The 18,790-nt window shown below is 36.7% G+C and overlaps 1 protein-coding gene across 1 annotated transcript; it reads left to right on the top strand.

Moving 5' to 3' along the window:
• LOC106907743 (adhesion G protein-coupled receptor F1-like) lies at positions 1-10,583 on the top strand. The gene is made up of 12 exons (XM_088002142.1): positions 1-277; positions 4,016-4,073; positions 4,213-4,525; positions 4,646-4,741; positions 5,170-5,256; positions 5,328-5,414; positions 5,486-5,551; positions 5,874-5,977; positions 6,922-7,098; positions 7,176-8,561; positions 8,688-8,729; positions 8,896-10,583. The coding sequence occupies exons 4-12, from the start codon at positions 4,657-4,659 to the stop codon at positions 8,950-8,952; spliced, it is 2,091 nt and encodes a 696-aa protein (XP_087858268.1). The 5' UTR covers positions 1-277; positions 4,016-4,073; positions 4,213-4,525; positions 4,646-4,656; the 3' UTR covers positions 8,953-10,583.
• Positions 10,584-18,790: the final 8,207 nt, after the last annotated feature.

An 18,790-nucleotide genomic window follows, 5' to 3' on the forward strand; every position in this document is an offset into this window, starting at 1 on the left:
TTGATAATGACTTTCATAACTGATGTATTTTTGTTTTATTTTTATTTCTACTGAATATAACAGCAGCAGAAGCTACACCAGAGGATCCCAGTGAAACTCTCCACCCCTCCCAGTCACACCCCGCCCAGCATAACTCAGTGTTTCACAACATTATTCGCATTTGAAATTCTGTTGCTGATGATCTGTGTTATGGGGCAATTTAACATCTTATTGCTGTCATTAAGGGACTTAATGTAAACTAATATTACTTGTGCTGGAACAGAAAAGGAAAAAAAAGGTAGGAGGTTTGTTGTTTTTTATTAGAAGTAGTTCTTTGCCTTTTTGTGTCTGCACTATTTAAAACATGACAAATTGTAGCTCACATAACTGTTTAATTGAATGTCTGACATTAAGATGTCAGCAAAAAGCATTAAAAGTAACTTAGTCTGCCTCGGAGACGAACAACAAAATGACTGTTGTCAGTCTGAGCTGACTGTGATGGATCATGGTAAATGTGCTGAACTTCTAGGGAAGTTCAGGAGAAGGAGATGATTATTCAACTGCTTTAAAGTTGAGTATTAAAGCAATGTTCAACAAATTTTGTTAATGAAAATAATTTATTTTCAGGTTAACAATGCAGATCAGATCTGATATGTATCAGAAACTAAACAGAAGTTTTCTTCTGACCCAACAGGGCAAATATTCTGGCCGAAAGATCTTCATGCATCAAGAGACTTTGAACTAATCTAGATTTGTATTTCTATTTGTATGAACAGTTGAATGGTTATCTGTAAAAAAAAATTATGTAAATTATCTCCAATCTACATAAAACAATGAAGTCAAAAATCCATATTTTATAATTACTTAACTATATATTAATCCCCATAATACATAATATTCTGACTCACAAGAAATGAAGTGGGCTTAATATGTGAATAATAATATAAAATAAGAAGAACTAACTGCCTTAGGTATATCCTCATTCTCACATGTCCTCCTTCATATTAAAACTAATTTAAAAATTTAATTATGAATATACAGTCTTTTGTGTGTGGCGGGGGGGGGGGGGACAGGGGGGGTGCTTGTTTTTGTTACCATGGAGGTCCAAACTCAGGGAGCCCACCAACAAAGAGGGACTTGTATCTTCCTGGGACCCCAAATTCTGGACCCCACATGGGAAGCCACTCTAAAGCAGCTTGGGATGCTCACACTCTCTGTGTGTGTGCGTGCGCGTGTATGTGTGTGTGTGGGAGGAGCACGGGTGTGTGTGTGTTTCAATGTATGATTGTTAGCGTATATTCTAAACTAGTGTTTGTCAGTCCCTGTATCTGAATGTTTCAGATGTGTCTCTGTTCCAGAATGCCTGATTCAAAGATTTTCTTGCAAATATTTTGAGTTCCATGTTAATTTTTTATGTTCTTTCATCTATGCATTTTGATTTTTTTTGTCTAATGTTAGCTTAAGATTGTTCTCCCTCTTTGATTCATAGACCTTCTTCTGTCCAAGTTAGTCTTCCATGTGTGTGATCTGTGTTGTTTAGTCTTCCCTCAGTTGTCCTACTCAGCCCTCTTACAGCTGTTTTATTTTCCCCTGATTAGACTCGTCCAATTCCCTTCAGTGACATCTCCTCTATATTAAGCCTCTCTGGTTGTGCATTGCTGGTTCCATTACTTTTCCTATGCTCCATGAACTGTTCTTTCCCTTTCATTAAAACTTCTTTCTGCTTTAGCTGTTGTCTCCATTTTGGTCCTGCTTTATACTCACAAACCCTGATACCTACATATGAAGTTTATGGGTCAGTATGCCTCACCTCCAATTAATACCGCCCATTTGATCTTGGGATATTAAAACCACTTCATCCCTGTCTACTTCTGCTTCATATCCATACACCTAAACCACGGTGTATTAGTTTTAAATTGTATTGTAAAGTAGCACCACAACCACATTTCATAACAGTGGACTGATTACTATAATAACTGGTCAAAAGCAACCTGATTCCCAACGGAACACTGGTATGTTGACTCATTAATACCCAGTTGTGGATATGATGGGATTAGCCAGGACAGGTTACTTTCTGTACCCAAATCTGCTTTGGTATTTTTAGAACTGAGGCCCATTGTTTTTATCAGCTAAACAGCAAGTTGTTGAGCCTGGTGCCACATAACCTGATATCAGACTGGAAATCCAACTTCATTATGCAAGGATGCGGATTTGGAATTTCCCTAAACTTTCCATATATGTGCTCACTTTCATGTTCCCTTTTTCTTGAAGTTGCCTTCTGAATTATTTGAGCAAATGGGGATGAGCTTTCTGTCAGATGCATGCATAGCTGTCTTCCAAGTTATATAGTCACAGCTGATACAATCACAAACTACGTATTTCTTCAACAACCATGTGGAAAGACATCCTGTGATCGTACAAAAATATGCCTGTTTAAGAAGGGTCAAATCTTTGCCAGGAAGTAGAGACTACATTTAAGGAGATTCCAGAAACTGCAAAAATTTAGTTGAGAACTGACCAACGCGTTATTAAAAACTGGAAGGAAAGTGGGGACCCTTTGTCTTTGAGGAAGAAATGAGGTTGGAAAGAAACCTGAATGGTGATCACGTAAACATTTGGTGACAGAGAAACGACATTTGAACTCAGGGCTACGTGTAGGCTTAGATTTCATTTCTTTGCAGATTATGTATTTCTCTTCTCAGTACATTATTAGCTATTACTGTATCCCCAATCTCACTTCTGGCTGCAGTTTCTTCTATAGAAGGAGGTTGAAACTCTTAAGGCATCTTTTAATTCTGACTTCACTTATTTTTGGACATTTTTCATCCTCTTTTTTTGTATTTCCCACAGCAATTTTTTTTTCAGGTCTATGGATCTAAACAGGAAGTTCTGTGCAGATTCTTTTGGACCTTGTGAAATGTTCATAAGCTGATGGAGGAGATCAGAGGAAGAGTCAACTTTAAAGTGGCCTCTTAGGACAGGTTTCAGAGTGGATGATGTTAGTCCTCTTCATGTCCATGATCTCTCTGAGATGAACACCTGGGTTTGGTACTATTTCTGCTTCCAGGATCTCCATCTCTGAATGTCTGAACTCAGTCTGCTTGATGGGGCTCATGTAGAACAGCTTATACCACTGATCAACTTCTGCATTCTGCCCACACAGCTAAAACTCCTGCCTGAGAGTCATCTGTAGTATTTTTGTTGGAGGAGCACGGGGTGGTTCAGTTGCCTCCCTCTGAGCCCTCAAGCTCAGTTTCTCCTCTAAAATCACAATTTTCTCCTCCAAACGCTGTCAGGCTTTTCTATGTTCCTCTTGAAATTTCTTGTACTCGATCTTCAGTGAGCTTAATTCACCTTTCTCAGCTCGTGTCTGTTCTGGTGTCCAGTGTCTTACAAAGTCAAAGATCCCATAAAGGCAAGTAAACTCTGGAGAAACTGTTGGAATAATTCAGGTTCTTCTTCATTTTTAATATGATCTGGTGTTGTCTGAGCTGGTCAGATGAAGGAACGTCAGGGTTGACTGGTAAACCTTCCTGATGGTTAACCACCTTTGAATGCTGACTTTTCTGCAGCTGATTTTTCTGCAGCATTCTGCCCATTTCACCATGAAGTTGCTACATAGTTAGTCTCTACTCTGGCTTTTCTAGGTTAATCTTCTTTGGGTTGATCACTTTTAGATGGAACTCCTGGGTGGCTCATCAAATATGTTATGGTATAGACAACAACAGAAGAATGGGTTCTTGATGCGACAGCATTTAACCAATCAGCTTAGCAGTCATGTTTTTGGACTGTTGGAGGAAGCCAAAGTACACGGAGAGAACCCAGGCATGCAGAGTAATTACAGAACGACACCAGGAATTCAAAGCCAGGACCGTTTTACTGCAAGGCAGCGACACTTCCAATGACACTACTGTGCAGCCCTCCAAACATTGTGTTCAATTCAATATTTTATGTAATCACTCAATATCTCCCCAGCTGTGAGTCTGCTTTTAACAGAAACAGATGAATGTTAATTTTAAAAATTTTTCCCATCTAGGGTAAAAATGCAGGCTGTGGTGGTTTTATTCCTTATTGGAGCTCTGTGCATGTATCAGGTACCCTTCTTTCTCAAAGTCAACAATAAACTATTTATATTGCAAAGAACAAGACAAAATGGTGTTAAATTTAAACACAGTCTGTAACTCCATTGACACCACTACTAAATCTGGTATTTACTTCTATTTACTCTTACAGGATAAGACTGCTGGTAAGACTACAATGTGATTTAAATAACATAAGTTAAGTCCTTAAACATTTTCCTTACCTTACCATAGTTATTTCTGTATTTTTTATTTTATTTTAAATGAACATTTTCTCTTTTGGCTTATGAGCTGCTAAGTTTGTATCTTTTACATTTATGGGAATATTCAAGGTCTCGGCCAAATAGTGGAACAGGAAATCAGTGATGGCGGCAATGTCACATGGGAAAACCGAAACAAAAACTTCCAGATATTTAACGGCAGTGGATTCTCCCACATCATAGTCTACACATGTGACGAGCTCGCAGGTACATTTTCTTAAGAGGTTGTGTCTCTGTCATTTCCTGTATTGTCAACTAATCTGACTGCATCCTGTGTGTTTCTGGGAAACATCCAATTTGCTGCCCTGACGATGACCACACAAAAAGCAAGGAGTTTCATGTGGAGACCCCTGTTCTTCGAAAAGGCCAATGGCAGCAGTTTTTACCAATATGTCTTAGTCCACAAATGTGAACAGTTTGCAGGTATACTTTTTGAACAAGTACTTTTCACTCAAGTCAAAACACATACTGTGTAGATTCATGGTGAAGAGTTCTGGTTCCTTAGTTTATTTTCTGCTTCCAGGATCTTATGCATATTAAAATGAGACTTCTTTTAACAAATTCAAATCAATATTGACGAATGGATGCAGATTTAGAATCTCTACTTGGAAATAATTCTTTAACACAAGTTAAAATAAAGAAAACTATTTAATAAGACTCTTCACTGGATTTTATTCTTTACAGCTGATACTCTTTGCAGTTGACAGTTGCACATGGGTTTGTAGACAGGTGGATTTATTATGCATACTGTACATAAGCCAATATTTCTACAAACTCTGCTTATTGTGACTATGATACATACAGCTCATTTATACCAGCAAACACAGGACAACAGTTTTTTACTCCTACAGGACCAGGTACTGCAAACCCCATGACAGAATCTAATCCAACACAGAGTACAACAGATTACAGCCAGTCTGCTGTCATGATGATCACAGGTAAGTTGACAATTTTTTGATCTCCCTCTACACATCTGTAATTTGTTATCTGTGACATTTCATTCCCACAGAAAGCAAGACTACAAACAACATGACAGAATCCAGTCCTACACAGAGTACAACAAATTACCACCAGTCTGCTGTCATGACAACCACAGGTGAGTTGAAAATTTCTTGATCTAGCTCTACACATCTCTAATTTGTTATCTGTGACATTTCATCCCCACAGTAAGACCCTCTACATACAAAACAACAGAATCTGAAACTATACCGATAACCACCAGTGTTACCTCAGGTTAGTTGACAATCTCTTAAATAATTTCTACACATTCTGTAATAATGTGTTGGCTGTTAAACTCCAATGTTTATGGCTACTTTGTATACCAAAGCAAAAGGTTGAACTAAATGAAGTTTCAAGTTTTAAAAATGACTTATAAGCATTCGCAGAGTTATAGATTCTCATGCGCTCTCTGCGCAGACAAACTACTTTCTGAAAACAGAACACAGAAAGATGCTTTTGTCTGGAGATTGAGAATTCAAATGTCAAGTTTCAGATTCCCCAAACAATATTATTTTCTCTATGGTCAAAGATTATTAAGGATCTGTATGTTTCATAGTGGTGACCACCAGAAAAGGTCCAGTAACTTGTAATGAAAATAGTAATTCTGGAGGTGGCGACTGCGTCCCTGAAGCTGTGATGGACCTGGTTGGTGAATCTGAGGTATGTAGCACTTTGGACATTTCTGACTATACAAAACAGAATTAAAATCTGCCCACAACTCTGTTTTGCTACATATAGTCTAAAATGTTGTGTCCATTTAGAAGGTTGCCATTGGGGGAAGATTTTCTATTCTACTAACTAAATAAGTATTACTGAACAGCTAGAAAGTAAAAAAGAAAAAATTGAATAGTTTGACGCTAAAAGTTATGGACATTAACAATAGACATTGTCTAGTAGGAATTATATGCATAAATACAAATGTATATTTCTGGGAATAACTTCAAACCTGGCCTAATAGTCGAGAGAAACAACATGTAGGAGTCCAATCAATGACAAAAATGTATCTGTTTAATATAAACTATAGAGGTGATTGCTAGTAAATACTATGTTAAAAAGGTCTCCCCATTTTGTTTTACATGAATAAGTGATTTCACCAAGTGAGATTATTTTTATTTATTATAGTATAAGTGTGTTATAGATGTAGAGATTCTACAGTAAAATCTCTCTAATGTTTTATTCAGCAAATCCTAAACAAAACTCTTGACTATGTTCAGTTAATTATGGTGTCTTGAAATGATTTGGTTCAAGTAGTAAAACTGGAATCCCACAAAAATATGCATACGAGATCGCCTGAGAACATCGCAAATAATAAAATAAACTTCAACTTTCCAGTACAATGTATAAATGAAAGTATCACCAAGTATATATTTGTTCCAACTATATTTTACATGAGATGGTTCATTACCAGCTCCTACACTAGAAGACAGGAGCACACAGTGATAAAACCCCTTTAACTTTAGAAACTTTAAGGACGCATTTAACACTATCTAACCAGAATCCATTCAGTTGATTATAAGAATACAATGAAATGAAAATTTAAAGATAACTTTATTTTAAACTATGAGAGGAAATAATGTTGATAAATCTTTCTTCAATTCTGACAGAAACTGAATAATGAGACGCTTCCGACATTCTTGGAGAAATTCATGGTTGTATCCGGTAACAACACCAAGAACATTTCCAAATCTCCAGATACAATCAGTTCTATTGTGAAAGCCCTCAGCAACGTGGCAAACAGATCTTTATTGTTATCCATGCCAATAAATAAACAATCAACAGAGGTAGGAGAAATAAAATATTATGTAACATTTCCTTTTTTGAAGACATAATCTAACACATAATATATTTCTTATTACAGAACATCCTGAAGATCGCAGGTCTTCTCACCTCTGATGAAACAAAGGCAACATGGGATACCCTAAACACAAACGATAAAACAACGAGCTCAGGCACAGAGAATGCTGGGGGGAAAAAAAGCTCCAGCGCTTCCTTGCTGAACTTATTTGAATCAGTTGCCGCCCTCGTTGTCAATGAATCCTTCTCTGTTGAGACACCTTTTATTCATCTGAATAGAACTCAGTTAAAAACCAAATTAACCTTCAACAATGTCTTTAACACCTCGATGGAAATAGATATACCAGAGGCCAGCGGAGGAAGTCAATACATTACCACAATCGTATTCGCCTCCATGGATAACGTGCTCCCTCCAAGAAATGAAGACAACTCATCATCCATGGTTATCAAGGGAAAGGTTGTTCTTGCTAAGACAGCAGCCAAAATCAGAAATATATCAATAACATCAGGAATTCTGAATGACACCCTGGAAAACCCAAAGTGTGTTTTCTGGAATTTCACACTCTTTGAAGGTCTTGGAGGATGGAGCGACTGGGGCTGCTCTCTGCTGTCCCACAACAATGAAACCATCAGCTGCAGCTGTAACCACACCACCTCCTTCTCCATGCTGATGTCCCCTGAGATTATTGAGGATGAAAACATCAATGACATAACAATAATTGGAGTTGGCATATCCATGGCTTCTTTGGTCATATGTCTTATCACTGAAGCTCTAACTTGGAAAAAAATAAGTACCAACACCACCGCCTTCCTGCGTCACGTTTCCATCATCAACATCGCCGTTTCTCTCCTGATCGCAAACATTTGGTTCATCATCGGAGCGCACATTACAGACGACATTAAGAAGAAAAACCCTGCGCTGTGTGCAGCCGTGACCTTCTTCATCCATCTCTTCTACCTCGCCATGTTCTTCTGGATGTTGGCCTCAGCCCTGCTGCTGCTCTACCGCACCGTCTTCGTCTTCGAGGGCGGATTGTCCAAGACATCCATGCTGGTTATTGGATTTGTTCTGGGGTACGCTGCGCCGCTGGTCATCGCCGTAACAACCATGGCAGTGACTGTCCCATCACATAAATACATCAGAGAAAACCATGGCTGTTGGCTGAACTGGGAGGACTCCAAAGCTCTGTTGGCTTTTCTGGCTCCTGCACTAATGATCGTGGCAATAAACTTCCTCATCCTGCTAGTAGTGATTTATAAAATGGTGAGCAGAAGAGGAGTAAGGAATACAGGCCAAGGCAAAGAGCAGCATGTTTTGGTGGTGATTGCCAGGAGTCTGGCTGTGCTCACACCGTTTTTCGGACTGACTTGGAGTTTGGGAATCGGAACCATAATTGCCCCCAAAAACAAGGAGGTTAATTTTGCTTTTGTATTCTTCAATTCACTGCAGGTAACAATATTGTTTTAAATTCACTAAAATTGTTTTACTACTCTGTACTTTACAATATAGTGCAAGTGTTTATTTAAAAAAAAAAAGTAAAATCGCCCTTTTGTTGACCATATGCTCCTCTTCCAGGGTTGCTTCATTTGGGTGTTTGGAACACTCCTGGACAAAAAGGTTTGTTTGTCTCATTTTTCTTTCACCTAAGTCATAATTGGTTTTAAATAATGCATCGCTAACAAGAGTTATATAATTATTACAGGTTATTAATTTTCAATCTTACAAACTAATCAAATATTCCTATGTTGATAAAACACACATTTTCTTAATGTCATCTTTTTAGGTACGATCAGAAACTATAAAATATCTGAGCTCTCAGGATAAGTTGGTGACTGGTTGATGACGTCACACTGTTTCAAGAGTCTGCATGTGCCGGAGGAGTTCCTCTGTGAGAAGATTGTTTTAACCATTTTCATCGCCCCTCATTTTTTGACATTTCATTTGGTTTATTGGATTCCAAGATTGTAAGTTGACAGGACTTCAGCCAATTGGTCAGTTTATACCCTTTCGACCAGTTGGTTCTTGTCAGATCTGGGAAAATCTGACTTTTTCTTTTCTTGTTCTCCACTGAACTACGTTGGGAGCCATACGTGTGTTTCAACACGTTGAGGTCTGGTAGACTCGGTTTGACTGGGGACCAAAATTGCCACATTTATTTTATTTTCAGCTGCTGGGTTTCACTTTCACACTGCACTGTCAAATGAACCAAACCCTTTGAAAAAACTGTTCCCCTCCTCGCCTGGGGTGGCGCTGCACCAAGAACCACTGAAGCAAGACCCTTTTTTACAAAATGTAAACAAAAATTGATTAGATTTTAGTAGTTGTAGTATTTCTCTTTTGTCTTTGATAAAAGACCACAAGTTTTTCCTCCCCCTAGCACTATGCACAAGTGTTTGTTTTGGTTGTGTTTATCAAGAATGCCCAGCCCTATAGTCCGCTTCCTCCTTTTGGAGAAGTCTTCATCCCATTTGCCATTCGCATATGCATTCAAACTGCATCAGAGCTCACTTAATCTGAACAGAGACTGAGGACCAGAGTATAGATGGACCAGAGTTTGCTTTTTTTGTTCCAATCACACATTCACATGTCTCCAAACGAATAGGACATCAGAACTCTATAAAAGCAAACTAAACAGAGCTGGTGTGAATGCATCTTAACTTTAACAAAAAAATGCTGAGCATTACTCTGGAACTTTCAAAAGAGAATTCAGTTCAGGACTTTTGGACAAAACTGGTGCAACAACGAGTCAAGGGTATAGTGAAATATAATTCAGGACCAAAATAATCTTAGTTGAACATCTATATTTTTTAAATGGCTCCAGTTCAGGAAATCAAGCAAGTTCAATGCAATGCAGTTTAGCACTGCAACTCTGAATGTCACCACCATCAACTAACCCCACACATGAACTCATACATCTGTGGATTTAACTGACAAAAGTACATTCAGTATCTTGATGCCAATGTTTTAGGCCTTTCAGTCACCGTGCTCCTCTTTGTACCAGAGTCTATAGACCACAATGACGACCTGCTATTGATTACATTTTTGCTCTAGGATTACTTTGTTATTCACACTACTTACACTAAGATTATTAAAATAATGTGAATTTACATGCAGATTCTTGTATCATTTAAGAATTTTAAATATGTGTGAATTTGACCCTACATTACAAGATGTTCACTGGAATAAAAGGCATGCTGAGAACCTTGTTACAACTGTTACTAAATATGGTTTAGCTTTATGATGTATCTCTGTTTTGGGTGGAATATGTAAAATCATTTCTTGAGAAGTGTTTCAGGTTTAGGTTTGTACTTAAATAATTGAGGACCAGATTGAACTGTGTGGCCTACTTCTGCTGTTGTAAAATCAAAAGCTTTAAATCTTTGTTTAAAAAAACAAACATGGACTACTTGTCCAATAGTTGTCAACAACTAGAAAACTATTGTCTAGTTGTTGTAAACTAGACTATATATATATATATATATATATATATATATATATATATATATATATATACATATATATATATATATATATATATATATATATATATATATATATATATATATATATAATATATATATTTTTTTTTTTCTTTTCTTTAGCTAAAATTCAAAGGTAAAGACTGCTTAAAGTGTATGCCTATTCACCACTCAAAATGTGGTGGGACTGTAGAAAGATGGGATGAACTGAGTTAGACGTCTTACTCTGCTTGGATTCTGTTGCTTAGAGAAAGTTGATGCTGTCTTCTACATAAACCAAGATTGTCTGGAGAACAGTTTGAGTACACGCTCTTTCCAGAGTTTTTCTTTATTCTCTAGCTGGAGTGGAGATTGTAGAAAAACAATGAGCTAATGCATGTTTATTCAGCCTAAACTGTTTATATTTTCTGGTACTTGTGAAATCATTGTTAATTAATTAACATCATCTGTCATCTTTTTCCATTTGGATATAAGTTATGTAATTATGTTTCTCTTTTATAACTGGAGATAAGGATTTCTCAAATGTATATTTTTCTGTGTTTCTATATCTTATATAATGCTAAAAGTCTTTCCCTCTAAATGTGTAAAAAGAGTAAGAATACAACTGAAAAAATAAAATAAAATATGGTTTATTGAGCCTCAAACACTTTGTTGATTAAAGATGTGATTTTTAATAATTCCATTGGTTTATCCTGTCCCTTAGAAATCAATCTGGAAACAGCAGGAGCATTATATTGATATCAATAAGTCAACTCATTATCTTCTAAAATGCCACATTCTTCAAAATTTGGTCCATGAAGGAGAAGCAGCTATCTTTCAATCAGACTTATTGATTAAACTTTGGTCAATTCAATGTGTCATTATCCAGTTAACTACCCTGGATTACTAGATAATTTGTCTGAACACTTGTAAGACTTTGTTTTAAATACTAACGAGGTCATTATATTGGAACATTTAGCTATTTAGCTACAGAATCTACCAGTCTGCAGCTTCTGATAATTATTCCTGTCAGCTACCAATAATCTCAAGGTCAGTTCATCCTTCTGTTTCTGCTTGATCTTGTCTCTTTCCCAGACAAAGCAGTTGAAGGAGACATTTCTTCCATTATAATGATGTGCTCTGTGTTTCCAGCTATCTTCATTTACCAGCCCAGTCATGATCTGGTAGCTGGTAGTTGTGTTGGTCTCCCAAGTGAATCTACTGCCATTAAAGCTGATGTTAACTCTCTAAACACAGAGTCAACAGAGCAAAATCAATGTCCACTTTACAGACAGAGGTAGTTCTGATTCTGGAAATGACATTATCCATGGCCGAGGTCAAACTTAGAACAAAATGGCAAATCCTGAATCATTGTTATGTGCAAGCCAGTTTAGAGATGTGTCTTAGAAGAAAGTTAGTATCTGTATGAACATGCCATGATTTGGTGGCTCTGGTAATGTCTGCGCACAGATTATCAGAGAGGAGATGAGGTCACATCTTAACAGTGAAGACATATTTAAAAAATATTTGCTTTATATAAAGCACTTTGAATGACCCTGCTGCATGATGGTACAAGAAAATAAGCCAGAGCATCCACAGTTCTAATGGAGGAAAGGCAATGCACAGATGTCATTTTTGTTTTTAAGAAAACATAAAAAGGTTTGCTTTATATTCCACATGTGCCTGCAATGATACGTCTAATAGTGGGATTATATATTGGAGATATACAAAATAAGATAGACTGATGTGTAAGTCCAGCCTTGACCTTTAATCGGTTTACGCAGAATATTTTAGGAAAGAAGATGAAGCATAATGGAACATTTAGCTGACTTGACCTGAACAGCCATTTCCCCTAGCTAAAAACAAACATGCGCCTTATCCAGTCCAGACTAATATTATGACATGGTATAGACGTATTTTATGACAATATTTTTGGAAGAAGTTTATTATAGAAAAAAATAGTCTTAAAATATTTGTGCTTGAGAGTGTTTTCTCTGCATAGTTTTTCTGCTAGGCTACAGGACATCTGTAGGAGAAGCTACAGGTAGGAATTGCCCGTCAGTTAGTAAAACACTTTATTGTGAAAATAATGGAACAGGAAATAAAATAAAAAAAAGTGCCTTCTTGAACATTAGGCGGAATTTCTGGGGAAATCCAAAGCCCTGAAAAAAAAGTACTATTTTTCCATAATAATGAATGATCAATACAAGCAGACTATAGTCTGCTTTGTTTATAAACAAATAAAAATGTAATGGAGTGTTGATGACACTCCATTCATCAATGGAGTGTCATCAATAGAGTGATGGCTCCATTGTTGTGATTTTATCAAAAATGACCCTTATTTTGAAGAATATGATAAATTGCTGCATCTCCCACACGTTCCTCTCCGGCTCAGGTTGAGCTGCACTCATAAACTAAGGAACAAGGAGAGAGAACTGATTTCAAAACTAAGTTAGTTACACATTAATTTAGTTACACATTACTTACACATCCTTCTGATGTGTAAGTAAAGATGCAACATAATCCCTTCTCTGTCATGTTTCATGTTTCTGTCAGAACACCTAAAAGATGACTCTGATATGTGGAAGTCGGCTTGAGGGTCCAAGAGCATTCAGTGGACGAATAATTGTTGTTTTTAGTTCCCAATAAATGAATGAGAGACGTGGCCAGCAGATGGCAGTGTGCACTCACTATTACACTTGTATCGATGGAAAGCTGTGTTGTGTGATTTTATTTCTTTTCCTGCTTACGATAAGCCGCAGGAACTTGTCAGTTATATTTTGTCTTCTTCCACTGATAGAAAACAAAACATCTGAGAAATCAGTCAAAGAGATTCCATCGATGAAGTCTCTTAATGTGTAAGACTGACATTAAGGTAAACAGAAAAACAAACATTTGATTTATTTCTTTTAATATCTGTTGATATGAAGATGTTTCATTTAATATAAGTGAATTTTTAAATCGTGTCTGTTTTTTGCATAGCTTTTTGAATGTGCTTGCATCGGGATTTTTTTCATCTTTAACACTAAATGCTTACAGTTTCACCACTGACACGAACTTAATTTACGTTTTAAGACTTAATTTGATTCATTGCTTATTGTAAAAAAGCAACGTTTTACTTTATTTTTATTATTATTTTTAACAAACACGTCAAACATTCTATTACAAATGTGTTCAAAACTTTGTCAATATTCAGCTAATTTGGAAAAAAAAAGAAACCTATTTCACACGTGTCGTGTTTCCATTAAATAAGAAATGATATTTAAAATCACACGTGAATAAGTTTGTTCACGCGATTAAAAAGCACACCGCGGCATCGTCGTCTAACTACTTCCTGTCGTCTTCGTCTTTGTGTCAGAGGCAACATCGGGTTGTTAATCATGTGACTCATGTGATGCGAAGTGTTTCCTTTGTTGTTTTGCAAAATACAACAATTTTGAGACGGCCAAAGAGAATTAAAACCTTATTCTAGCGAGAATTTTTTTTTATTAAAGAACAAGAGTTTTCTCAAAATTGGCATGTTACTATTGAGCCAATTTCTTTTTGTAATTTCAATCTGTGCATTTATCTGATCAATGGAAACTCAACTACCATTGTTCAAAGTATAGGGCTACCTCTCCTAATCATTGGAATTAGGTGTTTCAACCACTTTAGCAGCTAATGGTGTAAAAATGTCCTCAATTATGCAAGCAGACAGATTCGACAAGCAAGAATAAAAGAATAGGTCACTCTCATCACCTCGGTACAGTAAGTCCTTTCCTTAAATTTCTGTTTTTCCAGCAATGTAAATGCAAACAGAAACAACAGCTGCTCAGTGACTGGAGAGCAGCTTGTGATAGCATACCTATTGGAGCAATAGACTCCAAACGTTATTGTCACTAGCTAAAAAGCAGAGCAGACCCACTTTTTCAGATTGTCTGACAGTTTGTAACTTTTGGACTTTAGTTAGGCCCGTCAGCTGCAGCTAGGCTAAAGGGTTTTTTTATGTCATTGGTAACTTTATTTTCCTCAACTGGGAATTGATTTGCAGTATGTCCACAGGTCCAAAAACATATATATTTTATAGCTCATGCAGTGTGCAGGTAAAACACTCTGCTTTATCACCCTGTCACTGACCACACTGGTGAAAACAAGCTTTCTTGTGGTTAAAACCTGGGGGAGATATTTACCTGTGTAAATATGCAGTGTACATAAACTGAAAAGTATTACCCGGAACTGCTCCACTGACCTAGAACTTGTAACAAATAAATGCAGGCCCATATACCTCCCAACAGAGCTAACTTTAGTGCTGTTACTGCTGTGCACATACAGCACCCATCTTTGGAGTTATATTGAATCATCAGGAAACAACAGGAAAAGCACCCAGCAGCAGATCACTGCATAGGAGGGGATTTTAACCATCCTGAGCTAAAAGCAAAACTCCCACCTGGGGTGGAAATACACTGGGCAAGATGTGAGCAAACCTCAGACAAGTTTAAGGGCAAACCCTAGAAAAATGGACCACTTGTATTTCCTCAATATGTCAATGTTCTAGGGTTTTAAACCAGGAAGACAATAGAAACATGCAGGACACCGGCCCTCGATGAATGTCTTTAGTCCTCTGACTTAGAGCCACTTGGAGCAGCGGAGGAACTCTCTGTTCTCTGGTCTTTACTGTATCATATCGTGTCATAGTGCATGTCATATCTTATTATATCGATGGATGGTACTCTGATTGAGTCAGTGATTTTAACTGAATCAAGACCGCATCTGACATCAGTGAAATAGGAACCGTTTTTTTTGTGTGTGTGACCATCAACATTTGGATTGTGTGTGTTTCTTAAGTCTCACACAAATTCTTTTAATTCTCAGGCTTTGCTCTCTTTGGAATACTTAACTTCACAAGTCTGAAGTGTGACCTGATTGATGGACTCGCATATCAATGTTTGTGACATCACCAAGCAGACTGTGTACTTTAGACATGTTGACAGGTCGTCATACTTGAAGTTATGAACAAAACTTTAAATTTTTCTTTTCCTCCATTTTTGAAATATTTTTATTTTTCTGCCTCGGATGATAAGGACGTCTCTTACAATATATGTGGATTTTTTAAAATGGTTTATGATGGTCTATTATTCTTAAGCCATAAGTCTTTAAGGGATGTGTGTCCTTTTGAGCGTTACTTCATGTTCCAGTGCATAAAATCGTCTCTAGATGTTAAAAATATTTGGAGAAATTTAATTTCGCCACGTACTCCTCCAAAGCCGATGCAAAATGGCTCTTTCTTCGTTTAGTTTGCTAACCAAATGAGGCTCTGTAGCACAGACATATTTGTTCACAGGTTTGTTTGTTCAAGGCGTGTCGTCACAGAGACAAATTGACCAACCCAGTCGAAGTATCCTGCAGACGCATAAGAGTCTCAAGATTTTCTGCTGCTTTTGTTTCTTATGATTTTAAAAAAATCGTCATTTCTTTATACCTTGTTGTGGATGTTTCATCACTCTTGCACAAAGCAAAGAAATGACCAAAAAAGTGTATTTACATCGATTATCCATTGTTATTTCAAGATACCTTTAGGTCGCCATAAATGCCTTCCTTATTATAAGAAATACATAAAGAAAAGTAATAACCAAAATAGAAACAATTACTTCCCATCTCAACTGAGGGGAATATAATTAAGGTTTATTTGAGTAAACAATTATTATTATTATTTTTATTTTTTTGCTTTTTGTTTAATTCTGTTGGTTTTTCTGTATGTGTTGTGATTACATAATGTGTAAAATATACATTATGAGGTTGAATGAACGTTCATATAAAAAACAACTTTCCATTTTACTTGTGCACAGCAATTTCTGACCAGTGCTAATATTAATGATAATAATATTAATATTAATAAATATAGTAATACATTTAATTCATAATTCCTTTAATATCCAGCTGATATCTCAAAGAGCTCATTGATGATGGCTAGCTACTGGTTTGCAGCTCCAGCTAACAGAAGCGAGGCAGCCATATTTGCGCCGTCAAACCCAATGAACATATTCTGTAACTCTCCATACCTTGTTAAATTTTTAGACTTACTCACTACCTGTCAGCTGCTTTGCATGTGTTTTCATTTACTTTACTGCTATGTCAATGTTGTGACATGTTGCCTAATGTCAAATCTACCCAAACTTCAACTTTCTATTTTTAAACAGATTTAAATGTATCATTTCTAATCATTAGTAAGAGGAGTCCTGGGTTTTTGGGGTGTTTTTGCTGACTGTGGTCAACGCTGTCATACAAAACGATTTACCTGTAATCACTCAACTTCCGATAATCGTTTGTTTAGCAGGCATGACAGGAAAAAGTCAAAGAGTCTTTTCTGGAACCACGAGCAGCAAATCTCATGCAAATGGTTATTTGCAGCAAAATGTTTTTTTTGTTTGTTTTTTTTTTTTTAGGTGTCATGTCTTCGGTATCTATTTAACACACCAAAACATTTAATCAAAAACCGAGTTTTTTCAGGTTTGCTTTGTTACCTCTAAGTTAATTCATTTTCAGTATGTCAAACTGGGCATTTTAAGTAAATGGTAGTCAGTGAGTGGTCAGGTTATGCATCGTGAACCTACGCTGCCATTAACACAAACTCCACTGAACAAGAAATGGTATCGTTGAACGATTCCACTGGTGTTTGCTTTATTTCACTTGAGCCTGTTGACCAGCGGTTACTCTGCAGGTCATCACATCACGCTTCTTTTATCTAATTACTGATGAATTTATCGGCCTCCTTCAAGCTAAGGCGCACCTGCTTGTAAGAGAGCTCAAAGAATATGGCGTCGTCTGTGCCACCATGCAAATCCCCAACAGGTTCTGCTTGTTTGCCAACCTGAAGTTGAGCAGAGAATTATAAAAACCAGAAGCTGAGAAATAATTTGTCAACGACAGCAACTTTTTCAAAGTTGAATGCCGACTCTGCCTCCAACTAGACTTGATTATGAGCACAAGATGTAAAGCCGCAGTGTGTCGGGTCGGTGTTGTTCTTTGGGCCCAGTGGCGTGCCTTAAGTCAGAACATTGAAATGAGGAGGTAAATCATGAGAAAATGCAAAAACATCATTTGCACAAGATTCCCTGTGTGTGTCTTTGCTCTTATAATGTTTCTTTCTATTGGAAATGGATTCATTTAAACGCTGTCCTGAGCGTACTGCCCTGATGCGCTCTGATTTCACTATGATTATGATTAGTGATTATTTTGCTGTCCTGTTTTTTTGAGAATTGGGTGAAATATTGTTATTATACAGGGTGGGGCATAAGTTTCCATACACAAAAATAATAAACATTTTATATTGTACAACCGTTTTTATTTTTGTGGGACTCTGTGTAATCGTTGCACGTCTTGGACCACTTCGTGGTCGATCTGCAACATTTACAGTTTTCTGAAACTTGCAAATAAGTTTTGCCACAGTGTCGTGTGTGATGCTCGCTCCATGTTTTCTGTTAAAGTTTCATGCAACTGATTCCAGATCCATCAGTGTCATTTCAATTCTTTGCTCTTTTGTTAAACGCATCTTCTTGGGTATCTGAAATATAAAGGAAATATACATCTTACATTCTCCTATGTATGGAAATTTATGGCCCATCCTGTATAAAATATTGGTAAAAGAAGGTGTTACATCATAAAAATACCAAAATGTAATTTTGTGGCCTATGTGCAAAACGTTCAGAGTGGAGAAACTTGAACACTGATATTGGAGTGTTTAACCATCCAGTGGTGTCAGAATCCCAACATGTTGCCAAAAACAAGTTTGTATCCAATTATCTGCTCCATTTCTATCCACTTAGATTAATATGAGTGCAGTGATGTTCTTCATATCCTACAGATAGCAGACCAATGAGTATAATTTACTTATTTTTTTACATTTAAAAATACATTTTGATTTCATTATTGTCCACTGGAAAAATCTACACAGAAAAAAAAAAAAAACAATACTTATACGTGAAATTAATTTTAAACATTGATATCTGATGTTTAAAGTTTTTCTTTTTAAGTAGTGGCATTTATAAATGAAATGGAGACATCTATTCTGTTCAGAGTCAATTTGACCCACAGCATTACAGGAGGGTTAATCAAAGCATGCTAATGTGTTAGAATGGAACAGTCAAAGTTCAGACATGAATCATCACAGATGGTTTCCATCATGATCTGGTCCATATTCAGCTGTTTCCTTGTTACAGACACATGGGACTTTTTTTACACAGT

This window comes from Poecilia mexicana, unplaced genomic scaffold (genome assembly GCF_051168715.1).
Source record: "Poecilia mexicana isolate PSO_F unplaced genomic scaffold, ASM5116871v1 scaffold_21, whole genome shotgun sequence".
NCBI classification, from domain to species: domain Eukaryota; kingdom Metazoa; phylum Chordata; class Actinopteri; order Cyprinodontiformes; family Poeciliidae; genus Poecilia; species Poecilia mexicana.

Bases quoted from the DNA above. Each gene is read 5' to 3' on its own strand.
- LOC106907743 (XM_088002142.1), top strand. From the start codon at position 4,657: ATGTGGAGACCCCTGTTCTTCGAAAAGGCCAATGGCAGCAGTTTTTAC. The intron at 5,552-5,873 runs GTTAGTTGACAA...TATGTTTCATAG, and splicing joins AACCACCAGTGTTACCTCAG to TGGTGACCACCAGAAAAGGT. The intron at 7,099-7,175 runs GTAGGAGAAATA...TTCTTATTACAG, and splicing joins TAAATAAACAATCAACAGAG to AACATCCTGAAGATCGCAGG.